The sequence below is a fragment of the Amphiprion ocellaris genome, chromosome 15 (assembly GCF_022539595.1).
Source record: "Amphiprion ocellaris isolate individual 3 ecotype Okinawa chromosome 15, ASM2253959v1, whole genome shotgun sequence".
NCBI lineage: Eukaryota > Metazoa > Chordata > Actinopteri > Pomacentridae > Amphiprion > Amphiprion ocellaris.
Window position 1 is genome coordinate 1,255,188 of NC_072780.1, and position 26,327 is coordinate 1,281,514.

General features: G+C 39.6%; 1 protein-coding gene across 2 annotated transcripts in view; it reads right to left on the minus strand.

The window, feature by feature from the left end:
- The window catches only part of grin2da (glutamate receptor, ionotropic, N-methyl D-aspartate 2D, a), a 300,423-nt gene that overhangs the window by 94,782 nt on the left and 179,314 nt on the right, over positions 1–26,327 (minus strand). For both annotated transcript variants that reach the window (XM_023271461.3, XM_023271462.3), the window contains exons 7-8: positions 15,522–15,636; positions 2,024–2,229 (exon numbers count right to left, since the gene is read on the minus strand). In XM_023271461.3, the coding sequence (XP_023127229.1) occupies positions 2,024–2,229; positions 15,522–15,636 (321 nt within the window). The remainder of the gene's footprint in view (positions 1–2,023; positions 2,230–15,521; positions 15,637–26,327) is intronic.

A 26,327-nucleotide genomic window follows, 5' to 3' on the forward strand; every position in this document is an offset into this window, starting at 1 on the left:
ATATGGCCTAAAAAAAAAATCTCCGATTTTTTTTTATACAAAAAATCCCGCCTCACGATTTATCTGATTTTTTTTTGCCCCCTACCTAATCTCTGCACGCCGGAGTCCAGTCTACTTAATGCAAATGAACTGCAGCCCTCTCCAGGTAAACACACGGGATCACAGCTGGAAATGCGCTGCATGTGGGATACTGGTCCGGTTGGTGCGTTTCCAGCTGTGATCAGGTGTGTTTACCTGGAGAGGGCTGCAGCTCATTTGCATAAAGTAGACTGACTTCTACTTTATGCAAATTGCATGCGGCGGGCAGAGATTCCACGCATCGTGAAACTGTCCTCAAACTTCTAAACTAGACGTCAGTGACCTAAAACGAGGACAGATTCAGCTGCTGCACAGATTATTTCTGCCTCAAATGCTTTCAGAAATACTTTTCGCTGACGTGTTTTTGAAATAAAAGGGAAAGTTTGCGGCCGAGCCGCTGTGTTTATCCGACTTGTCTGCAGGACTGTCCAGCTGAAAGCTCGGTCATGTGACCACGTAGCGTCCTGCTGTTGCTCAGTGCTGTCATGTGACCATGTTGTGGTTCGCTAGTGACCGCCGTCCGTGCCATTTTCAGATGCGGTCCATTGCCGTGCGGGAAAATAGCATCTAGTGGACACGCGCCTTTAGATCTGCACCGCTCGCCGCCATGTTGTTTGTGTATCAAGCGTGGGTGGGTGGGTGGGGGGGTGGGGGTGGGGGGGTGGAGGAGTTCAAGTATCTCGGGATCTTGCTCACTAGTGATGGGAAAATGGAGCGAGAGCTGGACAGGAGGATTGGTGCAGCGTCAGCAGCAGTAATGTAGGTGTTGTACCGAACCGTCGTGGTGAAGAGGGAGCTCAGAAACAAGGTGAAGCTCTTTATTTACCATCCATCTACGTTCCAACCCTCACCTATGAGTTCTGGGTAGTGACCCAAAGAATGAGATCGTGGATACAAGCGTCTGAAATGAGCTTCTGCCGTAGGGTGTCTGGACTCAGCCTTAGAGATAGGGGGAGAAGCTCAGACATCCAGAGGGAGCTCAGAGTAGAGCTGCTGATCCTTCACCTCTAAAGGAACCAGTTGAGGTGGTTTGGACATCTGATTCAGATCCTCCGGGGAGACTTCCTTTGGAGGTTTTCCAAACGCATCCCCCTGGGAGGAGACCCCAGGGTAGACCCAGAACCCTCTGGAGGGATTATATATCTCATCTGGCCTGGGAACGCCTCGCGATCCCCCAGGAAGAGCTGGAAAGCATCGCTGGGAGGAGGGATGCCTGGAATGACCTGCTTCATCTGCTGCCTCCACGACCCCGGATAAGAGGAGGAAGATGGATGGATATAAAATGGGCTGTGAGCACTGAAACCTTCTCAGGTTTGGACCTTTGGGCATGTCTGCATCATGGCTCTACATGGAATAATCCAGACGAACTAAAAATGTGATTGTTCTTCACAAAGATGGAAAAGGACACAAAAAGATTGGCAATTAACTAAAAATCAGTGGAAACAGTGTCAGCAGTGATCAGGAGGTGTAGAATGAGACACAGTACCACTAATCAGAGCTGCAGTGGCCAGCTTCCTAAAATGACACTAAGGATGGTTCACTTTATCCTCAATCTAGTTCTGAAAAAGTCTCAGAAAGTGCGAAGGAAAGTTAATAACATCAATGTCTGGACGGTGTGCAAAAAATACACCGTTCACCTTGGTGTTTTGTTCAAAACTGCAAGATGAAACTTTGCCAAACACATCAAATGAAGCCTGATTAATATTGAGAGCACATTCTTTGGTCAGATGAGACCTAGAAAAAAAAATTGCTGGGGTCAGATGGGGTTCAGCATGTTTGGAACATGACCAGGACTGCTGCAGTGAATGCACAGTCCCGACAGTGAAGCACTTCTGTTGTATATTAACACTCCTTTAAACACTGGAATGCTTGTACAGTTGGGTTACAATCCAACACTGTACCAGGGGAGGAGTTTCCACCAGTTTTGGGTTCAGAGGTGTATTACCTGGAGTTGACTGGCATGCGGCAGGGTACAGAGTCCCGGATACAGGAGCTGGTGCCTGGGTCAGCCGGCTCCACAATGACGAAGGGCCTTTCTTCCAGGGTGACCACTCGGAGGTGTTGGGCGTCATCCAGAGGCTTCAAGAAAGAGCCGTAACGAGACCAGGGGTGGTAGCGTAGGCGCAGGTGTCCGTTCTCCCACCAGCCAACCTGTAAAACGTACGAAACACACAAATACTCAGGTCTGCAGGCCTGGAAATCACTGTTTCTATATCCAGGTTTAGGTCTTATTATGACACATCTACTCAGGTTTGCAGAAAACACATCTGATTTGCACAACCTTGTAAACACACATTTGGTCACTTGCAAATGATACGCTGTTTAAGGTTCTTTGTGTAATGCTCAGAAAATCGTTTTTAATGAGACTGAGACTGCGGTTGAGGTAGCCGAAGTTACATATATTTGAGACTATAGACCATTTTAGATTCTAAATATATATCAATTGTCTCATATTCTTGCAGAAAGCATCTTTGTTGCATCTAACTGGGAAAAACTGGACTAAAACATTTAAGCTCCTTTAGATGGCTAGGGGGCTGCACAGTGGTTGGTGGTTAGCACTTTCGCCTGGCAGCTAGAAGATCTCCAGTTCGCGTCCCGGACTTCCTGGGCTCTTTCTGCATGGATTGGCATGTTCTCCCTGTGCATGCATGGGTTTTCTCCAGCTTCCTCCCACAGTCCAAAAATATGCTGAGGTGAATTGGTAACTCTAAATTGTCCATACATGAGAGTGATTGTCTCTCTTTGTCACCCTGTGATAGACCGTTACCTGTCCAGGTGTCCCCTGCCCTAAGTCAGCTGGGATAGACTCCAGCCCCTCGTGACCCTAATGAGGATTAAGTGGTGCATAGATGATGGATGGATGGATGGATGGATGGATGGATGGATGGATGGATGGATGGATGGATGGATGGATGGATGGATGGATGGCCAGGTAACAGATCAGACCTTTGCTTCGACACAATGAAGAAAAGACTACATCTTAACGTTTAGTTTAGGCTTATGTTAAAATGGCCACTCAGACATCTAAATCTAGCACTATTAACCAAATTCATCCTGGTACCTGCAAATACATGCACACATTTTCTAATCAATCATTATTAATAGTAGAATGACAGAGGAAACAATTAATAAAAAAGCTGAATTTTAGTGAAATAAAGGTGATTTAGGTAAACGGTATTTATTTTCAACACAAACTATCCATTCAACTTTGAGTCGCTCCATATCTTTCTCTATCCTCCACTCCCCTTCCCTGTTTCATATGAGTTTCATTTTAAAAGCACACTCCTCTATCTGAGCCCAAAAACCCTCTCCAAAGGTTAAACTCACCTGTACTTTACAAAAACGGAATGTCAAATAAATAATAAACCAATTTTCCAGTGGTTTGCTAAAAGTGTTTTGGAACTCGGAGCATCATTGTTGTTGAATTGCCCGGTACTTGTAGTTGCATGATATTTTCCTTCTCTCATGTTTTCAGTATCTAATGATGGCAAAAAGCCCCTGAGAGGAGTCTGAAATAGATGTGGAAAATTGGAAGTCTGTACTCGATGCATCATGCTGGCCTCCATCGCTCACGAACACAGAGATGTGCTTTGACATTTTACATGTCATCTGAGTCTTCTATTATGTTGGTGCAGGTATAGCAATGCTCTAAACTATAGTTAAAGCTGTCAGTTACTATCCTGTGTCCATGCATCCTGGTGTCTTTTTATCCTAAACTCTGTCTGGAACACCTAAAGGGACAACATTATAAATTACAGAACAAGAGGGACCCGAAAACTTTGATACAAGGTGATAGAATTCGTTATGCGAGGACTGCAGATAACTTAGTCCAGGGGTGTCAAACATGTGGCCTGCGGGCCAAAACCGGCCCGCCAGAGGGTCCAGTCCGGCCCGCGAGACGACTTTGTGACAGAGACGATTTTCGTAAAACTATAAATTTAAAATAATTTCTAGACCATGACAAGCTGTTTTGATCAAAAAGGAGAATACTATATGGCTCATTGTTCTTTGTCATTTTGTGTCTCATTTTTGTAATATATCACATTGTTTTAGTTGTTTTTTGTCCGACTTTTGTCATTTTGTGTTTCCTTTTTGTCTCACTTGTGTTTTTAGTACATTATTATTCAGAATTATTCACTCTAGCCGCTTAAACACATTAACACAGACCCGGCGATAAAATCAAGAGACCATTTTTCATGCACGTCTCTATTTTCACTGTTCCTTCCTGCTGCAGAAATAATAATAGCAGGATCCAGTAGTTCATTACCAAACAACATCATAATTTGCTCTTCAGTGCTCGCTTGTCCTCCAGTTACCTCTCTCAAATGTTTTTTCATCAGCCGAAGCGAACGCTTTTTTAAAAAGCACAATAGACTCGCATTTACATGCACATGTGCACGCAGCAAAGAGCTGAATCCTTGGATTGCCAGACCCAGCAACAGACAGCGATTTGGTATTTTTGCCATTCTTGGTTGCCATGGAGCTCCAGGAATCATTGTCAAACACGCCACTTATACACAGCAAAGCGAACTGGATCTTTTTTACATGCTAAAAGAACTAGATCTGAGTCATAACAGTTTTTTGGTCTCTTCATATCCATCTTTCCTCTCCATTACAATCAATCCTTTGAGGTGCACAGCGTAGAGGACTCGATAGTTTTTGGCTGACTGCTCAGATGAATCAATACCTCGATATGCATTACTTCCAAAATCAACAGTGACATGCGTTGTCTTGAGGAATCATTACTTCTGCAGTCATCGCTCCTCAAATGACCAATAAAACGGCTCTGCCACCCCTCTCCTGTCGATAATTTGACATTAATTATCCCAAACCAACAAATAGCTGGCATCCACACTCAATAACCTGGAAGAGAATGTTTGATTTTCCTTATGTTTTTCTTTGTTCCACACAGCTCTTCTCCTGTTTATCACAAACAAATCACTGCTGCTGCTAATGCTGAAAAGGTAAAACTCATCCGTATCTGAGTAGCAGAAGACCTTTTCATACAAAGCCCAAACACTCAGTGATGAGAATAGCAATTGTATAAATAAAATGTTCAAGGCTGAATCAGTGATGCTGCCAGAGGACAGCAAAATCCATTCATCAGAAGGTAGTATGGATGTTTTTAGTTAAAGGGAAAAACAACAATTCTACAAATGAAAATGAATCTATAGCTACTCCAGATGTATAATCAGCTGTGAAATGATTTCTAGAAGAAGCTAAGTAATAAAATCACAGTCATCACAGTGATGTCAACCAAGTCAAATACGCATATGCTTTGGCTACACTGAACATGTGACGTATATGGACGGTTTGTGGAGGTCGATGTGGATCCTTAAAGTTGTTGGTTGCAGCTTTATATCAAATGATCAAACAAATGCAACTTTTTTTTTAAGGTTTTATGGCACTCTGTGTAATACTGCACTGAAGACATTCTATCCATGGCTGTTGCATCGTAGCTGTTCATTGCAATGAGTAGTTGACTGCAGTTAGTTGTCAGTTGCAATTATTTGTTAATTTGCAGCTTTTATATCAATGTCAGATTCATTTATATAGCACATTTAAAAAGGCCTATGGCCAACCAAAGTACTCGATCTCCTCTAGTTTTCATCAGTAATCAAGGAAGGTCCAGGACCATCTAGTCAGCCAACCTAAGGGCTCTGGAGGGTTGATGCACCTTAACAAGGTCAGGTAAATATTCTGAGGCCAGTCCATTCAGAGACTTAAAAACAAACACAAGAATCTTAAAATCAGTCCTGAATCTAACCGGAAGCCAGTGAAGTGAGGAAAGCACTGGCGTTATGTGCTTGTGTTTCTTCACATAATCAAAGAATTTCAACTCGGTGTTTTCTATTATTTAGGATTTATGTCATCTTATATTTACTACGCTGCACAGACACCATCTATCCATTGTTGTGTCATTTCTAAAGAGGTGCAGGACTTTATATTGTAGTGAAAAATGAGCCCACTGTTGCACACATGTAGCATAGATTTACATTTTTGGTGCTATTATGTGTTCAGCTTCTGGACTAAGCACAGCACTGTGAAACCTGAGGTTGAGTAAGTTAACATCTAAAGATGACAGCAGACTCTCTAAGGGATAAAGTTAAAAAGCCACCATTATCTGGTGCTGCTGAAATAAATCCTGACAGGGTGATCAAGACCCCAAAGTGGAAGCCCTCTTTGATACAAAGTTGTCAGTTCCTTCGTACCTGCATTTAATTACTTTTTTCTTTTAACTAACAACAAAAGTAAAAAGCACTGGAAGACTGGCCTATTTGCACTAGCATGTGCTCCTCTTACACCCAGTGTCACCATTTTAACTGATTAGAATGGTTCATGTTCAGTGCAGCCACAGGGTTTGGTTGGAAAGTTCAAACGAACACAAAATCACCTGGTAAAAACTGCAAAGCCTGGTGTTCCAAATACAAACGTCGTTACAGAATAGGACGGACCTAATGGGTGACTATATAAGCTACATTAGCTACAAACTTTTACTCAACTTCATTACATTCGGTGCAAAACTGATTAGAATATGCTTTAATACAGAATACAATCATTGTGTCCTGAAGAATGAACATTAAGGAACAAAGTTAAGGTAGGAAAGGTTTATAAAATCACGCATTAGTGCCCTGAAGCTCAAATATGTTGATGCAAGTTAAAATAAAGTGAAAATATGTGCTTCCACAAAATGGTGTTTCTGTACAACTAAACTGAATTTGCAGTTATGTTTCAGGGGAAACATCCTTTGTTCCACATTACATTTGTTTATGACAGCTTCAAATCAACATTCTGAATCTTTGCAGTTTATTTTACTGCTTTATTTTTGCTTCTTTTCAACTAACCAGTCATATACTATAAGATGGAGGAAGACTTATCGCCCTGGTAACCAAGAACATGGAGGGAAAGCTTCAAATATGTGATTAAAGGGTTGTATTATAACCTACACCATGCATTCCTAAACCTTAACCATTATGGTGCTTAAACTTAACCAAAGAGGAACTTAAGTCTAAACTACTGGTACATAAACCCTGATCTCCTGGACAAAAGCCCTGATTGATTCCTTCTTATATGAACTGCGGGCTCTTTCAAACCAGAAGCCTCTCCTAAGACAGGGCAATCTCACCTTCACAGTGAGACAAAATGATTTGTTTCTATGTGGAAACTACAAGTGTAACAATGTATGCCTTATCATCGTTATATTCATGTAGATTTCTTTTCTTTTCTACTGTCTTTTGTAACCTTGGGTATCGAGTACAAATCTTTACTTATTTGATAGATTTTCTTCAAGGAAACATCACTGATGCATCTCTTGCTGTCTGAACTTCCTGTCTTTGATTTTCATCTGTATTTATTTTGGTCAGACCGTCCTGGCTTCTGTTCTGTTTCTCCATGATGTCTTCCCTCCAAAACGAGTCAAACCTCTTCAAATAACAACACAACTACCATTCAGTCTTGTTGAGTCCCTGAATGTTTGAAAGTCAAAGCACTCAACACCATCCATTCATTCATGTGACTCCTGCAGTGGATTCATTACTACTTTCAAGTGATTTCTGGCAGAGTTTTCAGTCTTGCGAGTGCAAAACAGCTGTAGTAGTAAGCAAATGAAACACAAAATTGGCCTCCAAGGAAAATCGCTTCTAAACTGTGGCTGGCTGGAGAAATGTAATCCTTATGAAAGCATGACAAATTAAGGTGTCAACCAGTACAAATAGTTATTTTTTGTATCTTTTTAAATATATTTGGTCTCCTGCAGAATTCAGTATGTTGCTCCTCAGACAACCAGTCAATATGTCCATACAATATTCAGTCTCTCCATTCAGCTTTAACCAGGCCTGGTCGATGTCGGGCTCGAGCAGGACTTGTTGTATTTTTAATTCGCATTAAATATGAAAACACGAGTTCAATGAGCAGAGAACACCAAGGTGTGGAGACATGAGCTGCTTAAAAAAACTCAAGGTCCCGCCTTAAGGCTGACCTCAGGATTTCTCCTCAAATGTAGAGCAATGGAACGGATCTTGAGAAATTAGCATCCTCCAAAATGTTGTATTATGGAGATTAAACTCTCTCATTAAAAGCAGTTTTTAAAAACCCTACCTACACTGCAGCTTTAACAAGGCAATGCAGTGGGTAGATAAGATGCTCAATTTGAAGCATGTTTTAGATAAATGTTTGCTGATTATGTTTATGATCATTGATTGGTACAATGATTATCATGCTCTCAAATCAGCCTTGTAGTCTTATTCTATCTCATATTCGGATATTTGATGAATTAAAGATTATTTTCCATCAGAACAATTAGCAAACTGAAGAGATCCAACAATCCCATGCAAAATATTAATGTTCAGTCATGATTTTTGACTTGAAAATTCAGCTCGTCTTTTTTTGTCTGTTTTGCATGTAATTTTTATTGTGGTAGCACCTCATGGGAGGATCTATACACAGTGGGGATTGCAGGCCAAGAAGTCAGCTCCATAATCGATTACCAGCCATCAACCCCGCTTTGCAGATGCGCTGCGATCGCTCTGTGCTGTCAGCTTGTAAAACTCTTATTGCGTCTTAAAGCTGGGCTGAAATGGAATTAAGGTTTGTGTGGTGTAGGATCCAGCTCTCCTGTCACATTGATTAAAAAGGCAGCCGGCTTTCTTGTCTTATTCGCTCATTGATCCACTCCATACTCCCCTGTTTACGCTTCGGCTCAAAGAACAAACAAATGTAATATGACTTGCGGTGTTGTTGCATCACGTAACACCTAACTTCATAAAAATCTACACAATGAGGTGTTTCAGAAAAAAAGTATAGCGCGAAAGACGCCTCGTCTGACAGCAGAAACAACAAAAATCAAACAATGGAAGAATCCTTTCATTTCTTATAAGAGATGCGCTGGAGTGCTCAACTTCACAGCAACATCATTTGTTGCAGAGAAATGACAGAAAATCGTGAAGACAATATTACTTAAGGGTGCCTAACAGGCTACTGATGTAAAACGATCAATACAGTAGACAAAATATTGAACACTTGCACAAGTAAAGATGAGACTCAGCTCCACTTCTTCACATTAAACATAAATATGACTCGCATGTGGTACGAACTGAACCAATTTGGAGCTGTGGTGCTGCTGCCCTGCTTTCATGGTTCGAGCTCTTCTTTGCATCATGCTTGGACCATTAGTTCCCAAGACTTGGAATTTGGGGGAAAGTTTGTATTCTTTCATCACATTTAGTAGCTAATCTTTCAATTTGTGTCCTACTTTAATGAGCAGCAGCATCAGAGGTGTGCAGGGAAATTCCAACCATAGCTTGAGTCAGTATCTTCAAAAATATTAAAAAGATAATTCAGGTTTATTTCAACCTTTTATTCTGGCTCTAAGTGTTGTGCTAGCTTTGCACTCTTTGCAGAGATATGGGGGAATGTTTATCAGAGTACAATTAGACTGAGCTCCCAGTGAAAGCAGATTTTTACATGAATCATCTAAATGTTTGTTTTCAATCTGATTAAAAAGAAACAGAAATTTGGCACCTCAAATGGACTTTTTTTCACCGTCTTAATGTTTACTGAGCTTATGGATCATCTTTTCTTGATGATGAGAAGGTAGAAGACCATCTTCAGGATGTTTATCAGGCTGGAAAACACTTTCTAACCCAAAGCTATAAGAGAGATTAACTCTGCCAAACACTCTGACTAACCAGATTACCCAGTAGCACGAGGCAAGTATGAGATTCCTGACTAGTTTCACTGCAAATTTGCAGTGACAGTAAAGAAATGCTGTTCTATCAAAGCTGCATTTGAGGCATTAGTTGTAGCTCCACACATGGAGGTTTTCCCAGTTTGGCACCAACAGATCTCACTCTTTTCCACAGTCGGACTGCCGGAACACCACCAGTTTCCTGAGCCTTGCCGTCTTTCTGCCTCCATCCTCACAGTGAAACTCAGCCTCACACATGTAAATAAATCAGCCTTTACAGAAGAACATGCTGCTGATCAGGTCAGCCAGCAAGTATCCATGGATGGATGCATTCCTAATGCAGTTAGCAAAATGTCCAATCCAGGTGGCTGATTTCAGTTTCCTCTACTCAGACTGAAGACAAACCTTTAAAACGATTCACAAAAGAAACTGTTTTCTTCGTAACGCTGCTAATTTCCCCACTAGGCACCATTCAGTAGTTGTTTTGTTTAATTCTTCACATCCCCAAATATGTACAATGAAGGTGGACAGTTATTATGACACATTAATTGGAAATTAGCCAGCTCCTCACTAATTATTATCTATTTTTATCTCCTATGATGCACCTCCTGAACCGCAGACAGCTGTTTAACCACACACCTCTTGCTATTTATGTGGTGTGACCTTTTAAATGTTATGTAAAAATGATTAATCAGCCTTGCAGTGTCACGATGAGCTTTTTGGTTTCCCTTTGTCCGGCCTCTCTCCTTTCAGCTCCTCTCTGCTAACAACAGAGAAGCAGATCAGAGTTGGTGTAAAGTGAACAAATCCAACCTTTCAGTAGGATTTACATCTCGTCCAGGTCTCACTGCCAATTTGGCATCATTTTTCCTACAACCTCAGACATTCTAGAAGGTGTAAAATACTGAATTTATATTTGTTTACCACCACCTGGGCATGAAAGTTCCCTCAAATCCTGGTGGAGAGAGCAGGACGTAGAAAAATCTGAAAAAAGTTACCGTCTAGCCTAAAAGCAAGACCAACTCCATTCTCTGACTCTTCAATAAATATAGTCACGGATCTCCGTCTATGAGCCCAAGTGCTTGTTCAGCTGCCGTAACATTGCACTGCTCTCCAAATACACTCCAGGATTCAGTTCAGCAAAGGTTAATTTAGCAAATATGAACCCAGAAAATAGGGACGTTCAGATAATTGAGGTTTGAGTGAACCGAAGGGTAGCTAGGGTCAAGTGTTGGTCTCTGAGGGAGTTGTACTGTCACCGCTGCTGCCCTGTTCGGCCATTATCTCTCAGGTCACAGCTTTCATACATTTACTTCTAGAGATCCTGGATTCGTGACTTTGAATATTTGTTGAATATTTAAATCTTTGTCTGCAAAGGACAGATAAAAAATAAATTGTAGCAATTTGCATCTGCGTCCATCCAAAGCTTAAAAAAAAGATTCTGTATTTTACAGTTGTGTTATGAAGCAAGATTTTGTCTTTTTCAGTTTTTTTTTTTTTATTTTTTATTTTTATAAAGTCTTTGGTGCAAGTTTAAATTTTTCAAACTGCTTGTTCAGTAATTTGCAGAAGGATGACTTGGTTTGGTTGAACATCTGGTAGCTACCTCATGTTACTTCCAAACTTGTGAACAAAAATATTAAATGCAGCTTCTATTTTATGGCCCACATGTGTTGACAGCTATCATTATGAGTAAAATATCTTTTTTTCTACATTAACTTGAATATGTGCATTATCATTGTTTTTCTACTTATGGACAATTCCATGCTACATCACTACTTCTCTATCAGTATTTCTACTCACGGAAGAGTCCATTGACAGGTGCAGTACTGTTATTTCCATCCAGAGGAAGTTGGACAATGAGAACTAGTACTTATGTGTATTTTTGGTTTATTTTTTTTTTTAGTTTTCTACACCTTTGGTATTGCAACAATGCAAATTTCTCCCACTGTGGGTTTAGTAAATCTAATCTTACCTTATTTCATGGCAGGGTAATGTTTCTTGGTGCAGTTAAAGAAGCTGTTTCAGGTGACATATCATCAAGTTTGTATGTTAACATGTTTGCATTGACCTTTAACTATGAAACAACATGAGCTGTCATTCTGAGTTATATAAAATATTGAACTACATTCAGTGACACCTGACAACATGACTGCAAGGTTCAGATATCATCACGTTTCAGTTACATTAAAACTTCATTCAACAATTTATGGTTATTTTACATTGTATAAATCTGAAAACAAAAATCTGTATAGTTAACATTATTATTATTATTATTATTATTATTATTATTATTATTATTATTATTATTATTATTATTATTATTATTATTATTATTATTATATTGTTCATTACTATTTATTAGTAAGTACTATTATTGTTGTGGTTATTATTATTATTATTTATATATTTGCCATTATTGTCACTGCATTTATAGTTTAGAAAAGTTACAGTATTTCATCATTATTTTATGTATTTCTGGCACCCTTACTGCCAGACTTTCACCATTTTTGACAGAATTTTTGCTTATTTTTTACAGTGCACCCTGATGGTTTCCTCCTCAACTCACCTGAACATCAGATATGAAAGCAGCAGCGGGGGAGTCATCTTTTGAGAGCAGCAGTGCAATGTAAACTCTTATCTGTCAGTGTTTTCTGCCTGCTGTAGCCAGTAGTTTTTCTTTGCCAATCTCGTGGAGTACAAGACGGTAACCTATCTCCTCTGTCAGAGTCTTAACCTTCAGTCAGCACAAATTCAATACAGTAAAGGTGAGATGTGCTAGAGAAGGGCAGATTCCCACAGATGGAGGAGTACTTCAGTTAGTAGAATGGTGCACCGGGCAAAAGTCTGCTCTCACTAAGTCTCTGAGTGTCTGCTGGAAGGTTAACTACTGGCAGAACAAACTCAGGCTGGATGTATGGAATTCACAAACCAAAGAAAGGCAAAATGAGACAGAGAAGTCTTAATAGCATGAAAAAATAGCTGACATCCTCCAAAAATAAACGCCCTTTGTTCTGCAGTCTTTTCAAGAGAAAGCACTTTTTCTACCGTCACTGACTTTAATATGTCCCCTGATCTGAATCTTGCTCAAAGGCTTGCTATGTCTGCAAAACAAGATTGGGGTTGACTTCAGATCCTAGCATGCATGATTTATCAATTTCACCAGACCCCCAACCACCCAAAACAATACCATTCAGTTCGAGATTTTTCTCAACTCAGACTGTTTCCAAAAAGTCCAGAGGGGGAATATTTATGCAGCATTGTCAAGTTAATTTGTTTTATCACGAATGTGGACGAGTGGAAAAAAAGGGGGATTTAGAGGGCAGTTCATATCAAAGATTCACCATGAAACACTGAGGAAAAAAGGGAAACTGGTGACAAAAGAACGGCAAAATGAGATTGTACAGCTGAATGTGACATCAAAAGGAGCAAAATATGCAATTTAGGTTAGAATGACAATTTTCTCTCCAGTACCTGCACTGTGTCTTACTACCACCTCGATGGTTTGTTCATTTTTTACAATTCAGCTCAAAATACGCATCAAATCCTTAGAAATTTCATTTAGATTCTAGGTCACCACATGTGCTATCTTCACATCTTGCATCATCTGGTTCCTCAGAAGATAGGACTATGAAATGCGATGAAGAAGTAAAAGTCGCCCATTTTAAATTTGGCCACCATCCCTTTAGAAGTAGTCTTCTTGTGCACATGTAATACGTTACTCCAGTTCTCCTGGAAAGCTCTCTGGAAGTCCATTTCTAACTATCTGCAGGTTCACATGGACAGTTTCACCATGGACCTCAAGTTTGCACATAGAGCAAACATTGCACTTAGTGTCAAACTAACAGTTGAAAACTATCAGTGGTGATGAAGTCTATGGCTATGATCAAGACACTAAACGACTGTCTTCAGTGGTAGAATCTGTAGTCTCCAAGACTATAGGAGATGGATCAAGTCAGCAGAGTGATTAAGAGAATGCTCATTGTTTTCTTCATGCTTACTAAGGCAGAGTTCCACTGTAGTGTTCTGAGGTGTCTAAGTGGAAACTACCCGAAATGTAGCGCCATAATTGAAAACACACACATTTCATGGCTTCTGCAACTTCTTCCTATTACCTAAAATGTAATTCGAGTTGAAGCGTTGCCATTTTTGACACAGCATGTGTTACAGATGCACCTAAAGCACAATTTTCAGTTCTTCAAACATAGAAAGAAAACTGGGGGTAACGCTACCTCAAAGGGGATGGTGGCCAAAATTACAGCAGGTACAGTTTTCTCTTTATATAGATGTAGTCTTGGAACATCTTTGCATTCACACATCTGGATCAATAAGGTCTGGAGCACGCACAGGTTTTTTAATGAGCAGTAGCAGCAAACATTCTGGCATAAAGCTCAAATCTGATATTGGTTAGATCAGTTTCTCTGGACAGAAGGTTTTCTAACTTTTTATTTCAGCATTCATATTGTTTCTGGGTCGGCAAGCGTTTGTCAATGGTGATCAAAGCATCACAGTTTAGGAAAAGCAAACTCTAGCTGTAGCCTTTCATTGGCAAAAGTATAGGGACGTCTGTACATTACACCCATATGCAATTCCTGAACATCTCATTCCAAAACCACATGCATAAAATCTACCGGTATGACAACCGTTGCTCCTCTAGTGAGGCTTTCAAAAAGATTTTTCAAAAGTCAAGTTCTTCTGCACCATACAGGGAAAACATTTGCTTTATAGGTCTGACTGTGCACAGGAGGATTCTCAAGCTGGATCAGGAAAGGATCATACACAAACTGTGCTACAAAGTTGAAAGAACGTAGCATGAAGCCTTTACCTGGAATTAGCTCCAAACCATGCAAAACAGCCTCAAAGAGAACATGCAAGGAGAAGTGGTTTGCACACATTTCTGGCCATGTGTCACCTGATAAGACAGGTACTTAGAGAAACTACTGACATAAATTGAGTTTACTCATTCCTGAAATCCTCCATAGCACACTTTTAACTCATGCCGTTCTCCTAATCCTTGTCTTACAAAGCTGAGCTATAGAAAATAAATAGTCTGGCACCTTTAGGTGGAAGTTTAGCTTTGACAGGAAGGTGAAGAACTACTGGCACTTTGAAAGTTAGGGGCTTTAAGCTCATGTTATATTCATATATATATATATATATATATATATATATATATATATATATATATATATATATATATATTTTTTTTTTTCCTTTTAATTTTAGTTTATTTTATTTTTTATTTTTTTTTCCCTTTAAAAGGTTGATTTTTTTTCCTTTTTAGTTATCACTCTCAAATTGTGGGGGGCCTTGAGTCTGGACTTGCCGGTAAACATATTGAGTCTTGAAAGGTCAAGAACAAATGGAGCACAGCGGGGTACAACAAAAAGGTTTACTTGTTTTTCTCAGGTCGAAAGAAGTCTTGAGGAATTGAAAGCACCGACAGAGGGCAGACCTTGGATTTGGTGCTATTACTGTACAGCTGCTACATGTGGCCCGTGACCGCTGGGATATTGGATTGTGAGTTAGCGCCGTCTAACAAGCCTGACAAACCCAGACTAGAGTATGGGAAAGAGGAGGGGTCTTTGGGGAGATCTAAGGAGGTCTGGGAGAGAGAGAGATGGAGGCTGTGAGGTGGCAGAAAGGCAAAACTGAGCAGTGATGAGTTAGCATGTTTGATGGGGTGTGAAATTGCAGTTAGCCAGTCTAGTCTCTGCGTTATGCTAATTAGCGGTAATTTGCACAGCGGTATACTGACCTCCTCCCAGCCTCTCCCATTGGTGTAGGAGATGACATCAAGCAGCGGGTTGGACAGGTAGCCATCACTGTTGAAGGAATAGTCCCGTCCACCGATGGAAATGTTGGTAAAGTACCTGTAATGGAGATCAGAGAGAAGAGAGGGTTTTTATTAACCTACATATCGGAAACTATGCTAATATGTCAGTTTAATACAGTTTCTATGTCACCTAGACTCTACCAAGCCCTTTGTGTTGACAGCACATTATCAACACCAACTTTGTAATTTCATGCACATATGCAAAAAGCAACTAATTGCACATCTCATTGGTGTACAGTTGTATTTAAAGTTGAGAACAAACAACACATATTTCGCCAGCTTCTGCTTATTCTGAAGCGTATAGTTGAAGATGCTGAAAGTTTAGCTAAATCTGTTGCTGTACAGTAGAGTGGAGCTTGAAAAAGTGAGACTGAAATGTCCTACAGAAGCCAAAATACCTCAATGGATCGACCATTCCTGGTTTTTATCACATCTTGACATTCATTCTGACCAACATACCAACTTTGTCAACTCCATTGACTCTTTTCCATGATATATACTGTGCATTTATATGGTTTTGCAAATTTCCTCAGGGCAAAGTGTCTTAGAAAACCACAAAATATTATAAACTAGAGACACCAGCAGTTTTGGAACCTCATGGGCTATACGTTTGGCAAACATCCTGGCTGCCTTCAATTTACTAGATAATTTTTCAGAACATTACTATAATACAGCATGTTTAATGTACACCAGAGTATTAAAACTATACCCTGTTGCTAAAAAAAACACACCAAAAAAAAGAGAAAATACACAAAGTAATTTCTGAGAAAATAAATGGAGAAAAGTCCAAGGAAATCAAAACAGAATCAGGAAAAGCAATCAAACCAACGGAGGTAGAGCCAAGACCTACACTGCAGCAAACAGCCATCAGGGATCCTGTGCTAAAGACATTTCTGCTGATATGAGAGGAAATCACATTGTTGAGGTGTAGAGTCCATGAGGTGGGAGAAACAAAGACAAGGCCGGGGGAGAAATAAAGCGCAGAATTCGCTCCCTTGCTTCAGCTGCACTCTTGCGACACAACAGCGGGAGGTTTGTAGAAAGGAAAAATATATGAGAGAAAAGCTGAAAGACAGTAAACACTGGAGGACAAATACTTGTGCAGACTGTAATAGTGAGGAAGACAAAACCGAGGAAGGGTTGGTGCGACAGAGAGACGGTGTGAGAAAGCAAGAAAGAAAGAGATGTAGCTTTGATGTTTTTTAATGAAACATCTACCTTAAAAGCATCGGGGAAAAAAGCACATCAAAGCATCTTAATGAAACCTTCCTGCAAGCTCTCAAACACACAGACGACTTCACTGACAAAAAAACCTCAGCTACTACTCAAATAGCACTTGATCAACTGCAGTCTGTGGTGGAAACAGACAAAAATACATACTGTAGAAACCCGTAGTAAAAAAGATGCTGTAGTCACACAGTGGAGGGACTAGGCAGTCCAGAGCACTTTACATACTGCTAGAATACTCATTTAAATTAGCACTTTAGGGACATATAATCCAAATTTCCATATTATAAAGATGCAACAAGTCATTAAGGCAGCATGCAGTGCAGATATATTCAAGATATGGTGGATTTAAACTGTAACCAGATGAGGAAAGCTTTTACATTTTCTCCCCCAACCACCCAATATATATCTTATTTCTACCTCCCTGACATAAAACTCTGGAGCACCAGAAACAACATATTTCGCATATTCTGTAGTAATTTAATCCACTTTAATTAGACAGAAAAAAAATGGGCGGTTAACCAGCATTGTGTTCCGTCACAACTAAACTGCATTCTCATTTATATTTTGAGGTAAATGTGCTTTTGTTTGGAATCAAGGGGATTTTGACACCCATGACACAGTAGAAAAGGTTTGCTGGTTGAAAAAGCCACAAAGTCTGTGTGAGGAGGCAGAACTGCTGATGGACTGCATCTGCACTTCCTGGCTATCTGGTGACAGCTGGACCCTTCCTGGCTGAGAATCTGGATCTTCAGGTGTGTTTCCTGCGTTAGGTTCCTTGTTTTAGCCATTTTTGTCTCTGAAGAACTTTCAAATGTGCTGCTTTGTATAGACACGAAGCATGGCAACAAAAATTGTGTCTTCTAATAAAAATCACTGGAACCAAAATGACCCAATACTCAAAAATTCTGATGTATTTTTACGGAACCAATCAATTTTAAGTTTTAATGGCTTTTTGAGGATGTATTTAGTATTTTGGCTGTGACTGGATTAAAAGAAATTACATTTGAAGACCTATGAGAGATTCTTAATGCAGTATTTCATGAATGCATGGAGTGTCCAAAATCTTTTTTCCACCACTGTATGATTGGTTGGCTAAAAATGACTGACGGTAAAACAGTAAAGCAAATGACACAAGCAAACGGAAATGTTTTTCTTTCAAAATGTAATTGAAAATGCAGTTTACTTGTGCCAGACAATAATTTTGTGGAGACACAGTTGAAATGCCAATATCCTGACCCACCAGATGGAAGCTGCAGGTAGAAATGGGCCAGCGGATGCTTATTTCAGCCAAATTTCTCTTCTTCTTTCACTGTCTACCTACTACTGTTTTCAAAATCTACTTTACTAGAGGAAAAACACCAAAACCTTCCATACTGAAAATCTTTGTAGAGGATTTGGATTGTTGTTTTTCTTAAGCTTTTTTCAGTGAATTGTCCATTTCAATGACAGTCTCCCTGCATGCAAATGTTTCACCAAAACAATTCCAATTCCATTCATCACAATTTTGAGGGAACACCAAAGTCACGTCCTACAGTTAGCTCCGTCCCATACAAGTATGTCTGGTTTAAAGAAATACCTACAAGCCAGAGCACCTATAGCAGAATGAAAGGTGCGAAAAACTCCTAAACATTCATTACTGTGTATCAGAGTTACATATTTTTTCAATCTGCCCTGATATGTTTTCCATGTAACTTGGTTATATCTTTGCATGGGCTTTTATAAAAGGCCAGAGTAACAAAAAAGTCTTCTGAAAACAGTTTATTTCTATTTGAGGCTGCAACCATTATCTGCAACAAAATAATGTGAGATCCAATGTCCAATTTGTGACCTTTAACAGACTGGTGTTGGCCAAAATGTCAAAAACAAGCCAGCTTCAGTTGCTTAGTGAACACCTTCTGATGTCTTACATGGTCGCTCTGTCACCAGGAGGCGAATGTGTGCATGAATAGTAAATGAGAAAGCATCGTAAAGCGTGTTGAGTATCATTCAGGTAGAAAAGTGCTCTTTAAGAGGAGACCATTTACCATCAGAAGCCATCTACACCTCATTCTGGTGTATATTATTTTTCTGAAGGTGGTCACAAGGTGATTCATCAGTGACGTCTTGAGTTTAAAATATGTCAGAGAGCTATGAATAACCTAAAGAGGATATAAATTAGCTGTCTCAAAACCAAAATTATGTGATGTACAATAATGCAAATCAGGAAAAAACCTGCATGTTCTTAGATTTGAGAGAAATTATTGTTGAGTTTTCTGTCAATAAACCAATCAGTAAATTGTTTTAGCAATGTTGCTACTTATCAAAATGTATTAGATTTAAAAATTAAATGTGCACTGAATGGATGAAACTAAATCACGCTACAAATGACTCAAGGTCAGGGTTCTCAGCCCGTCATCATCTGTGTCCTTGTGGGTCTTAAATACAATGCAGTCTTCAATTTATCTCCTCCTTATAACAAACTTGGCTGCACAAGTCAAAATGTGAGGAAGGACCAAAGAAAACCCAAAAAATCTGAGCCTAAAACGGCTGGAATTGTGTGTTTCAGAGAGGGGTGAGAAGATGCAGCGAGATCTGACAAGCAGATCAAAATGACAGCAACTAGACTGTACATATTACTGTCAGACAAATGCACTGCACAGACCAAACACCATATACAACTGGATTTCTTAGGCCAAAGTGCCAAATATCCCTCTAGTCATATAGTGACTTCATGTTATGTATCAAATGCAGCGAGTGAGGTAGAAATAATGAAAAACAGCATTACAGAAGGTAGAAATTGGGATATTATATGCATATCCCAGCTATATTGAGCTTTTTAATAATGTGTCTGAGCTTATCCCCTCTATTGTAAATGAACTACGGTGTTTAGTATTATATCAAGAAAAAAACGCATCAGTATTCTAAATAGTTTCATTTCCATTTCAGGCATTAAGCAGGAGCTTTTCCTCTACAAGGACTTACAGTCCCAGAGTGAAATGAGATTCAGCTCCTATAGGGGAAACTGATAGGAAAAGCCGTCTTCACCGCAGGGTTCATTTACTTTGACTCTACCTCCCACAGGGAAACTGTAGGGCTCTTCATCCACCACTTCATATTTAAAAGAAATTGTCAGCTCGCTAATTGGTTAGTGAGAGAAAAAGGCTTTTTTTTGTCTTCACAGTGTGCTAATGTGGTTCAGGAGTGTATGTGAGAAAGAATTCACCCCACAGTTGACACACAAAACTTTCATTAACCTGGATATTTACACACAAAATAACCTAAAAATGAAAATACAAAATTGTTAATAACCTGATATTAAAGCACAAAAGTGTCAATAATCTGGTTATTAACACACAAAAGTGTCAATAATCTGGATATTAACGCACAAAAAATCAATAACCCCGATATTGTTGCACAAAAGTGAAAATCTGGATAATACAAAAAAGTCACTAACATGGATATTAATGTGCAAAAGTGTCAATAACCTGGATACTTACACCCTTAATTGGATATTAACATATAGAATTATCAATAACCTGGATATTAATGCATAAAACTATGTTCACCTGGATAATAATGCACAAATGCATCACAAACCTGAATATTAACACAGAAAGCTGTCAAAAAACTCTGAAAAGATCTTATTTTTTTCTCCTAGTATGCTAATGTGGCGCTGGAGTTTACGTAAGACAAAAAATTCACCTCACAGTTGATATGCAATAGATTCAGGAAAAAGTGCACGAAGGCAGACTTGAATAGTTCCTGCTCCTCATCATCAAGCAAACATTACCATCGATTGCTTTCACTTTCACACTTGCAAATACAGAGCAGGAAAGTTGAGAGGTGTGCGAGGATGCGACCTGAATTACTTTCAGATTGCATTAATATACATTTTTGTTCAAGCACATGATCATAAAATCCATCCAACGCTTGGCGGGTAAGTGGAGCAACGTTAAACACCGCACCAGCCATTACATCAGAGAGAAAATAGGAATATCATCATAATCATGCCGGCCTGCAGCGGCTGAAATAAAACACATCATCTGCAGATGTAACCTCACACATCACGCTATCTCTGAGGGCACAAAAAAAAGGCTTTTGTGTATTGCTTCTGAAATTGTGACCGCCTTTTTCATGACTGTTTGTTGTCCTGGAACCTGCTGCTGCCCCCCTGAGCTTCCTGACATCCTGTTCGCCCCTCAGGACTCCAGTGTTTCTGTTTCACCTGATTTTACCTCCGAGAAAAACTCTGCCTTCAGGCTCAGAAGTCTTCACAAGTCAGAAGCGTCCTTTTTTTTTTTCTTTTCTGCTGGACGCTGCCAATCTCCAGCTGAGTCCAGGTTACAATCTACCCTCTTCTTCCTCCCACCTCCTCCGTCCTTTCATTCTTTCCTCCTGTTCTCTGCCTCTTACCGCCACCCCACCATCTGAAATTCTCTTGATTTCCCCCCAGTGCAGCGCAGAGGAGCAGGGAAGCAGAGGTGACAGCGACGAGAGAGTGGAAAGAAACAGCAGGAGGAGGAGGAGAGAGCAAAAGAGACAAAGGTGGAAAAGAGAGACAGAATCCTGGAAACGGAGGCAGTGATTGAGATGGAGGGAGAAAAAAAAAGAAAGGACTGAAACAGAGGAAAGAGAATGAGAAAGCCGGTGTACCGCATGACACAGAAACATGAGCTGCTTCACTGGGACGGGAAGCATCAAATAGGCACAGTCAAATAGCTTCTCTACACACACAGAGGGGAAAACACCCAGCGAACACATGTTACAGAGCGTTCAACATGCCATGCAAATCACCTCAGCAGCAGCAAACATCAGCACATTCATGTTCAATCAGTGGTAAAGCTGTTTCCATTATTCATTATTCTGCTTTTCAGGCCAGAGAGAAGATTTGTTCAGTAAACAGAACGAATCCGGCTCATTCACGATCCAGACACCTGTCACCAGAGGAGAGGGTTTAGTCTGAACATGACGGGGGTCCTTCAGCAGTCATTTAGGAGCATCAAACACTTCATTTCCTGCATTCTGGGCAATTTTTCATGCACCACTTTGTGCCTTTTCTGCATCAGTTTATGGTGAAAATGACTACGTAAAATGACATTAAATGTCAAACAAGACAGTCAGTATCCCGGATATTAACATACAATAGTATCAAAAACCTGGATATTGACACACAAAATGGTTAGAAAACTGGATATTAATGCACAAAAGTGTCAAAAACCTGGATATTAAATAAACCTGTTAGAAAACTGGATATTAATGCACAAAAGTATCAAAAACTTGGATATTAATGCATAAAAGTGTCGATAACCTGGATTTTTACACAAAAAAGAGTCAATAACCTGGATACTAATGCATCAAACTGCGTGTAGCCTGGACAATAACACCCAAAATTGTAAATAACCTGGATATTATTGCATAAAAGCGTCAATAACCGGGATATTAATGCATCAAACTGCGTGTAGCCTGGACAATAACACCCAAAATTGTAAATAACCTGGATATTATTGCATAAAAGCGTCAATAACCGGGATATTAATGCATCAAACTGCGTGTAGCCTGGACAATAACATACAAAATTGTTAATATCATGGATATAAACACATGGAAGTGTCAATAAGCTGCTAGTCATGTTTGTGTCCATTTCTGCGCACCGATTTTCACAGATGCAGCTATTTTGTATTGCCACTTTATTAAGCTCTCATCAGTCGATTCCTATTCCCACTAGGACATCTATGACTATTAAAATCCATCACTCACTGCTGTTTGCTAACAAAGGCGTTTCCCACCGACAACCTTCTGGAAACTGATTACGTCCAACAGACAGCTTTCAGAAGCTCCATGAAAGACAAATAACTATCTAGCATCAGTAAATCAGTTACCCAGCTGGCATTCATTTCCATGAAAGTATTAGTCTGAATTTAAGTTGTAGCTCAGGAGGAAGAGCCATGTGAAAACAGACGGGAGGAAGGGATGATGGAGGGAGTGAAGTAGGAGGCTGAGAGGCTCGCTGAGAGACGTGGCTCTCTGTCTGCATTAAACCTACACAACAGCCGAGCTGAGATGGAGCCTGATTTAATCAATGAATTCATTACGTGAGACACGTGACAGCTGTGCATCAAGCAGCAGGGGAGGAAAAGTTCCCTGTGGAATTAGTACCTGGTTTATTACTTTACCAACTGTGAAGATGAAAGAGAAGAAAGACGTGAAGGAACAGACCGAGATAGAGAGATGAGGGTTGGAACAGCAGTGATTCAGGAGTAAAACGGAGGATAAAACTCAACTCGACCCAGTTAATCTACCTTTTAGTTAGCAGGAATCAACTTTACCAACATCTATTCAGGCTCACGTAGGTCGAGAAAAGAATCTGTGGAAATCCTGAGGTTTCTGGTCTGGCAATAATGACTCTCATGACACACACAGCTGCAAATAAAACATCTGGTCAAGAGCGAAGAAGCTTTTCTTAGTGATGACCTTTTAGTTGAACGTGTAATGAGAGCTCATGGTGTCTTTCTGGAGCTTAGATTTCCCTGGACCACCTTGAGCTTGACCAGATAGATACTAACATTTCTTTTTGTGTTGATGCCTTGTGGACAATGTAGTAGACATGCCTTTTGTTTATGGGATTCATGCTGCTTTAATTGCTTTTTTGGTCCAGTTAAATTCCTTTTAGCTTTGGCTTTGCCTCTTTCTGATCTCCCCATTTAGCTGCTAGATATTCCGTTTTGTAAATGTTGATTCCAGTTTTTTTGAATAATTGTGAAAATAAGTAATAACATAATTTCAGCTCTGTATGCTGATGTGGTTCAGGAGTGTATGTGAGAAAGAATTCACCCCACAGTTGACACACAAACGTGTCAATAACCTGGATATTTACACACAAAATAACCTGAACATTAACATACAAAATGGTTCATAACCTAATACTAATACACAAAAATGTCAATAACTTGAATATCAACATGCAAAAGTGCAAATAACCTGGATATTATTGCACAAAAGTGAAAATAATCTGGATATCAACACAAAAAAGAGTCACTAACATGGATATTAAAGTGCAAAAGTGTCAATAATGTGGATATTAACACACAAATGTGTCAATAACTTGAATAGAAACATGCACAAGTGTGAATAAGTTGGATATTAACATAGAATTATCAATAACCTGGAGTTTTCCTTATGTTGTTTTTCTGTCTGCTTTGATGAGACTAAACCAAACAGTAAATGTGCCACAAAGGCAAAAATACAACTCAAAAGATGCCAAATAAAACTCAGCTATTTGAAGAATTAGTGAGATTTCTTTTACATTAAACATACAATGTTGATAAATGATTATTGAATAAAGCTGTAGCATCCTCCCGATTTGTTCCAGATGACCTAAACATCTAGTAAGTGGTCAGTCAGTGTCTGGCCTCAGTGCAGACATCCTCTCTTGGTGATAAGTCAGGTACCTTTAGCTCACTGCTCTGCCATTGGCCTGCTCTCCGCTCTGCTCTGTGTTCTCTGGCCAATCACACTGAATGCCATCTCAGCTTGGCAACCAGGAGACAGTGAAGCTGTCATGACTGCAGATACTTTGAATTACACAATGAAAACAAAACAAAACAAAAAAAAACAAAAAACAGCCTGTTGCACAAGCAGCAGATTCAGACTCTGAATCAGTCCTGCATCACTGGTTTCAAAATAAAACTAACTGAGCTGGGTTTTGTTTTTGTGCAAGAAGTGATTACTAATAATGAGCCAGCAACCCTGAGCCTGTACGGAGGCAAAACTGGTCCAAAGAAAGACAAATACGATCAGGAATTTCCAACAGGTAGTTATGCTTTTCATTCGTCACGTTGATTACAGTTCAATAAGATTTGAGCTCATCTATGAGGACACTAATTAACCCGCTAAACCCAAACACAAGTGGGCTTGAAATGTATGGTACCTTTGAATAAAAAAAATTTAAAAAAACAGGATTTATCAGGGCCAGAATGTGTAGAAACAGTCCTTGAACTAATCATACGTGGTTGAGGTCGACCGATACATCGGCCGGCCGATGTTTTGGGCCGATATATGGACTTTTTCCAAAATCGGCCATCGGCCGATTTTTACAAATAAAAAGCCGATTTGTGATCAGGCACCCGTACGGGCAGCTGCCGCGACCGCTTTTCCCTTAGAAGGACCCCCGGCACTCAGAGAGCGGAGCATGAGCAGAGCGAGTGAGCCAGGCAACAACAAGCCTCGCTCCACACCTGCTTATTTGGTAAAAAACACAGGTAAGAGATTTGTTTCTTGGTAAGAGAGAAAATGCAATGTTGATTTAGCCTTTAAAAGTCTTTACTGTGTGATCATCAAACTGTAAAAGTTAGCTGTTGAAGTTTTAGCGTCAGCCTCAGGCATACAAGCAAGTGAGAAAGTGAAAGTAAATCTGTGGATGCACTGTGTGTGTGTGTGGGGGGTGAGCGCCTATGCCCAGAGCGAGGCTGCTGCACATCCCTCATCTGCACACCCAGCGTCCCTATGTTTATATTATCTAATTATACTAGCAGCCCCCCCCCACTGTCCATCGCGATGGTGGCCCGACTTGAAAAGTAGATCGTGGGTCCCAAATTAGTGGGCACCCCTGATTTCCACAGACACCTGCAATAATCTCTTCAATCACACTGCTAACGCTGTCATGTCATCCTATCTAAACACTACGCTGAGCCATCACACATCTACCCTGTTTCTTCCCAATCAATGTATAAACTTCAGTTCAGTGCCAGAAGTGGAAACTAAGTACTATATTAGCACTATACATGAGTTAGTCTTAGTTTGATCCTGAAATGAAATATAGTGGTTAAGAAAAATCTGTGTAAAAAATGTATGTTGTGCAAGATTGCTCACATTTTATGTGAGAAAAAAAGCTAAATACTGACTATATATTACAATTATTATCATACTGTAAGACTAAAATAGTGACACAAACTTTTGTGTTTTATTTTGTGGTTTATCTAAAGATTTGTAATGTTTAACTGCACTACGTTATTTAATTTAATTAGCATTTGTTACAGTTTTTATTTTGTGATCATGTTTATCTTTTTTACTTGAACAAGCAATTGCACTTTCAGGTTACTTTTTAATTGTATTTTTTGTAAACTTTAAGTTTTTTTTATGTTATTGTAATTTTTCACTTTTTGTGTTCAATAAATGTTAGAGTTCTACTAGTGTATTTAATTTGTAATATATACATGTATATACTTTTAGTGTTTAAATTGCCTTTTGTAATCGATGTGCTTTAAAAAAAAAAAAAAAAGGATATCGGCCTTAAAAATCAGCATCTACAATCGGCTTTAGATATCGGCCATCGGCTGAAAATTTTTTTAAAAATCGGTATCGGCCTTTGAAAATCCCATATCGGTCGACCTCTAATACGTGGTGATTGGTTGTTTGGAAAATGACCCAAATCTAAGTTTACAGTCCTTTTCTTCTGACCAGATTCTGTAAAAAACTACATATTCTGCACTCGGTGGTGCAACTGAGAAGCTATGACTGACT